The sequence below is a fragment of the Frankliniella occidentalis genome, unplaced genomic scaffold (genome assembly GCF_000697945.3).
Source record: "Frankliniella occidentalis isolate FOCC.00 unplaced genomic scaffold, Focc_3.1 Scaffold44, whole genome shotgun sequence".
Lineage (NCBI taxonomy): Eukaryota > Metazoa > Arthropoda > Insecta > Thysanoptera > Thripidae > Frankliniella > Frankliniella occidentalis.
The window spans coordinates 1887000-1892187 of NW_026267174.1; the positions used below are offsets into that span (position 1 = coordinate 1887000).

A 5188-nucleotide genomic window follows, 5' to 3' on the forward strand; every position below is an offset into this window, starting at 1 on the left:
AGACAGACAGACAGACAGACAGACAGACAGACAGACAGACAGACAGACAGACAGACAGACAGACAGACAGACAGACAGACAGACAGACAGAGACGGTCACATCCGTGGCTGTCCGGGCACGAGACACGCCAGGGTGGGTGGTGGGGGGCCAGAGTCCTCTAGGACTTCAGTGGGGGTCGAGGTGGGAGAAAAGGGGGGGGGGGGACACGATAATGGAAAATAGACGAACCGCGCTGTGCGGCCCTGGGATGAGGCACTACCGAACACTGTGAACTTCGTTCGACTTTGCAACATATTGTGTAACCGAGCCGCCCGCCGTATCATCCGTAATTTCACATTAAGGGTTCATATTTCGAATGGTATTTGCAGACAGAGATTAGCCCAAAGTGACCGGGTGCGTTCGCGCTTGACCAGCTGGGGTGGGGTGGGGGGCACGAGTGGATAAGTAGCGACTTTATCTGCCTGTGCCGGTACAGGCGTGAGGGCAGTCGGTCTCAGTGCGAGCAAGGGAACACACCGACAGCAGACATGGCCAGCACAGCTTTCGCTACTCTGCGCAATGGCGATAAAATGCCCCTCCTGGGATACGGGACTTGGCAGGTAGGTCAAAGTTGAAGTCAAACTATTCAAACGTCTGTTTATGACTGCCCGACTTAACACCCCAAAAGGCCTAATGATCCCCAAGGAGAAGGTCGGGAGGTTCCGGTTTAAAAAAAAAAAAAAAAACCTGCCCGTGAACTTGGCGCTCTGTTACTCATTCAAATGGTCCGGTCTGAGCCAATCGCGGCGGGGTTGCCAGTGCCCTTGCCCATTCTGTATGGATCATATCAGGCATACGATAGCCGCGTTAGTATGAGGGGATTTTATTTTTTTGTCGGGGTTAAACGGAGCAGCATCGTAAAGAAGTAAATCATAACCTACAACTGCTCCTTGCATGGAGTATATAGCAAAGTGACCCCCACATTTTTGTCGCGTGCAGGCTGCCGCCGGAGAGCTGGAGGGTCCCCTGGACGAGGCACTGCGCGCGGGCTACCGGCACATCGACACGGCGGGCGCGTACGGCAACGAGGACGTCATCGGGAAGATTATCCAGGAGAACTGGATCGCGACGGGCAAGCTGAAGCGCGAGGACCTGTTCATCTGCACCAAACTGCCGCCATGGGGAATCAGGCCGGGCGGTGCCGAGAAGTGGATGAAGAGCTCCCTCGAGAAGCTGCGCATGGACTACGTCGACATGTACCTGGTGCACATGCCGTATACCATGAAGGTGTACGAGAACGGCAGCCCCATCGGACCGGACGGCAAAGGGCACGCCGAGGACGACACGGACCACGTCACCGTCTGGAAGGTGAGTACGCTTTGGCCGAGGCTTTGGCGTTGTTTGAGAGCATCGTTGGGCGACAAACGTTCCGGTCGACTGAGCCCCGCACCGGGGCCTTGAGAGGGGGGTCTCAGGGTGGGCCGCCGACTCTACACAGCTGCTTGGCGGGTTGGCCTACCTAACGCGTTGCAGGCGCTCCACGCAGTTTCGCTAACGAGCTAGCGTACAGTGGACTCACGGACTCACGTCTTAATTACTGCCGTGTTCGAAAAAAACTGGCGAAAGAAAGAGAGGGTGACCCCCGAGCTATATTATAATCTGTTTTCATTTTTAATGTTTTGCCTTTTGTAGGAAATGGAAAAACTTGTGGATGCGGGACTAGCAAAAAGTATCGGAGTGTCCAACTTCAATAAAAGACAAATTCAGAATATTTTAGATATTTGTCGCATCAAACCAGCCAACCTCCAGGTCTGTATACCAAAAACAAGTAAAATATCTTCAAATCAAAAACACTGTCTGAAAAAAATAGATTTTTTAAAAGACGTTTTCTAGGCCACATGAAGACGCACAAACAACAGCTTATAATAGTTTTTTTTCTCGTGTCTTTCAAACAGGTTGAACTCCACATGTACATGCAGCAACGACCCTTAGTCGAATACTGCCACAAGAACGGCATTGTTGTCACCGCCTATTCTCCAATTGGTAGCCCTGGCTCTGACGTAACCATTCGAGACAGATACGGCGGAAAGTAAGGAAATTTAAAGAAAAACGTACATTATGATTAAGGGCTTATTTGGAATTGCAGCCTACGCTTTTTACTGGGTGCATTGCAAAATAAGTAACTGGTTCATTTTCTTCTAGTATAACTATTCCTGATTTGCTCCGGAACCCCGTGGTTGTGGAGGTGGCCAAGAAATATAATAAGACTCCCGGACAGATTCTATTGAAGCACATTGTGAATCGTGGTATCGTGGCCATTCCCAAGAGCCTGAGCAAGGAGCGTCTCACACAGAACATCAATATTTTCGATTTTAAGCTTGAAGCGGAAGACATTAAGAAGCTGGACGCACTAGACAAGGGCAAAGACGGACGTATCTTCGACTTCAAGTTTATCACTGGGTAGGCATAATTTCCTGCATACTTGAAACGACGCAGTATAATTTCAGCAAACTTTTACTTTTCAAATCGATAAGAAAACATTCTATTCTTAAACATTTTTTTCCCTGCAGATTGACGAGTGAACACCCGACGTATCCTTTCAACGAGTATCCCTGAAGATCTGGAAGAAAAAAGAAAACAACATGCATTCTAGTCTCTGATAAACTGTGAAACTTTGTAAATTGTCGTTTGGCACTAATTTAGCTCCAAATATAGAACTGTGTAAAAATATTCCTCCGCTGTTTGGACAGATGTCCATCCCAAATCCCTGCAACACAAACATACCACTCAAAACACGATCACGAGAGATAAGCCCTGTGTGGTTTATCTTTGTATTCATGCACTCGGTCCAACACCCAGCTGTGGCAGCACTCAAACCCAGCCCAACAAAACTAACTGCGAAAATGTATGAAGTTTTCGTCTTAGTACAAATTTTGCTTGGAGAGACCTACTTCTTTTCATGCCACACTGCGTCAGCCCCCCGCAGGTGCTGAGAGCTGCTCGCCTAGCACGTAGACAGCGCGCTCAGCGCCCGTGTATTCTCCAAGCTGACGGTTGCATACCTTACAGTTTCCCAGGCGCATTGCTAATATAGCTGCTGGGCGCACCCAACCCGGTAGGTAGGGGTAGGGAGCATTACAAACTGTACCGTACCCGACCAAAGTCCCAATCCCAAAGTCCAACCCGGAGCCAAGCAACCCATCGTGCTCCCTTGTCGGCGCGAGATAAACGGCTGCTGCCATGCAAAGGGGTGAATCGCTCGACATGGTCGAGGAGACCGTCTGACAGCCGTGGGCACCGTTTCTTCTTATTTTGTTTTCGCAGATGATGCCTTAAAACACTCACATTAAACACAAATATTCAAAGATAATGTTAATGTTTCAGCTAGCTACTTCAGCTAGTATTTGCACAAAACAGAATTATTAAAATTTTCAGATGGTCACCCTGCCTATCTCGACAGGGAAAATAGAACCAATCTACCGGTTGGACCACAGGCCCCTGCTTCCTTTATTTTGCCTATACTGTACCGCATGCAGGCGTGCGGGCGGGCTTGCCAACCGTCGCTCCCAGCGGCGCCTTATGGCCCCGTGCGAGTATGCAACCCGCCCGCACGCCTGCATCCGGTACAGTAAGTAAAATAAAGGAAGGGGTCTGTGGACCACCCTGTATAGACAAGGAAACTGATGCTAGGGGAAACCGCGAGTGCTGCGAGTGAGGCTGAATCTGAGGAAAGGTGCATTGTCACAATACTGATACTGTGCCTGCTGAGGCTGAGGCACTGTGCTCGCTGCCGAGCAGTCCTACTCTTATACTGATAAACCAAGTGTGCAACTGCAAATTTAATACTTGCAAGTGTTCAACTCCGTAGGTGTAAACTTGTGAGTGCACGTGCACAGCTACCGAGTTGCACACTTGCAAGTGCACAACTGCCGAGTTGCCCGCCTGCAAGTGTGCCACAACTGAAATAAACACTTGAAAGTATACAACTTGCAGTTGCACACTTACAAGTGTTAAGGTGTTGCACATTTAGTTTATCAGTGTAAAATTGCGCTTTTTGCTTTCAAGATCGATCCTTGATTTTTTTTGCCAGCCCAACTGTCCAGGGATAGTCGAATAGCGAGAAAGTAAAGGTGCGATACACCTTTACGCCAAGATGGAAACAGCTCGATTCATGGTCAATCAGGTGTCAGTAAAAGAGAAGACAAGACGTTCAGGTTAGCCTGCTTGCCTACCCTCTGTCCCTAAAACGCCGAAAGTCAATGAATTTTCGAATATGACTTTAAATCGACCGCGATTCGAAACTCCAGTTCTCACTGGGCTTGCTATAGATCCTACACTCAAGGTAAAATGTGTGGTGTTTCCTACACCTGTTAACGGCATTTTTTCTCAAAGGTTTGCCTACTCTTGGATTATAAGGCAATCGCCAGAAACGACAGATAAACAATCCAACCGGCCCGCATGCAAGTAGTGCTCAGTGCTCGTTATTGGTACAGTCTCGTAACTTAGGAAATGACCGATGCGCGAATCAGTCACATGGCATACGATAAGTGCGGATAGTGATGAGGTATAGGATGAGTATCCTTTCTTTCTTTCCCGATATATACTGAAGTTTCAAAACTCATGAAGATAAGATAACGCAACTCTACTTCCACGAAACATTATCTTAATCATCCACAGCCTGGTTGGGCCACACGCACTGCAGATGCTGCAATTTACGAAGAACTTCGATCCGTGCGGAGTACTGAGTAAAGAACACCCCGCGAGAGTCGCACTTGTCCATGTGACACCCGCTTTCGCCATAAGACGAAACTTTGGAACACCTAGGGAGAGCGTATGATATGACACTCACAGCCCCAAAGCGTTAACTCCACACCGGCTATTGCATGCACGAAGAAGGTGGGTTTGAGTCGGTTTGAGTTCCATTCCAAGCTTTTCACGTGGCCATATTCGGACCCTGATTCCGATACCTTCGAGACTCGCAACCCGCAAATCACCCTCCTCCCCCGTTCACCTGCCAAAATGCTTGACTTGCTGTGGTGGCCACTGAAGAATCGTTGCTAAATTATTAACAATATACTTTTTGCTACATCACGACAAAAAATTGTCCTCAGAGCAATTAGCAGCAGTGCCCATCTCTACCTCTCCCTCCATAGCTGGCTGTCCGTGAGAGAGAGAGAGAGAGAGAGAGAGAGAGAGAGAGAGAGAGAG

The 5188-nt window shown here is 48.6% G+C and overlaps 1 protein-coding gene across 2 annotated transcripts in view; it reads left to right on the top strand.

Annotated features, from left to right (window-relative positions):
* The first annotated feature begins 431 nt into the window (after positions 1-431).
* LOC113207179 (aldo-keto reductase family 1 member A1) overlaps positions 432-5188 on the top strand; it is a 16291-nt gene continuing 11534 nt past the window's right edge. The window contains exons 1-6 of one of the 2 annotated variants that reach the window (XM_026423603.2): positions 432-600; positions 980-1348; positions 1673-1789; positions 1936-2069; positions 2183-2440; positions 2551-2710. In XM_026423603.2, the coding sequence (XP_026279388.1) occupies positions 529-600; positions 980-1348; positions 1673-1789; positions 1936-2069; positions 2183-2440; positions 2551-2596 (996 nt within the window). In that variant the 5' untranslated portion in view covers positions 432-528 and the 3' untranslated portion in view covers positions 2597-2710. Of the gene's footprint in view, positions 601-979; positions 1349-1672; positions 1790-1935; positions 2070-2182; positions 2441-2550; positions 2711-5188 lie in introns of those variants that run through there. The other variant, XM_052266913.1, reaches the window with a different exon arrangement.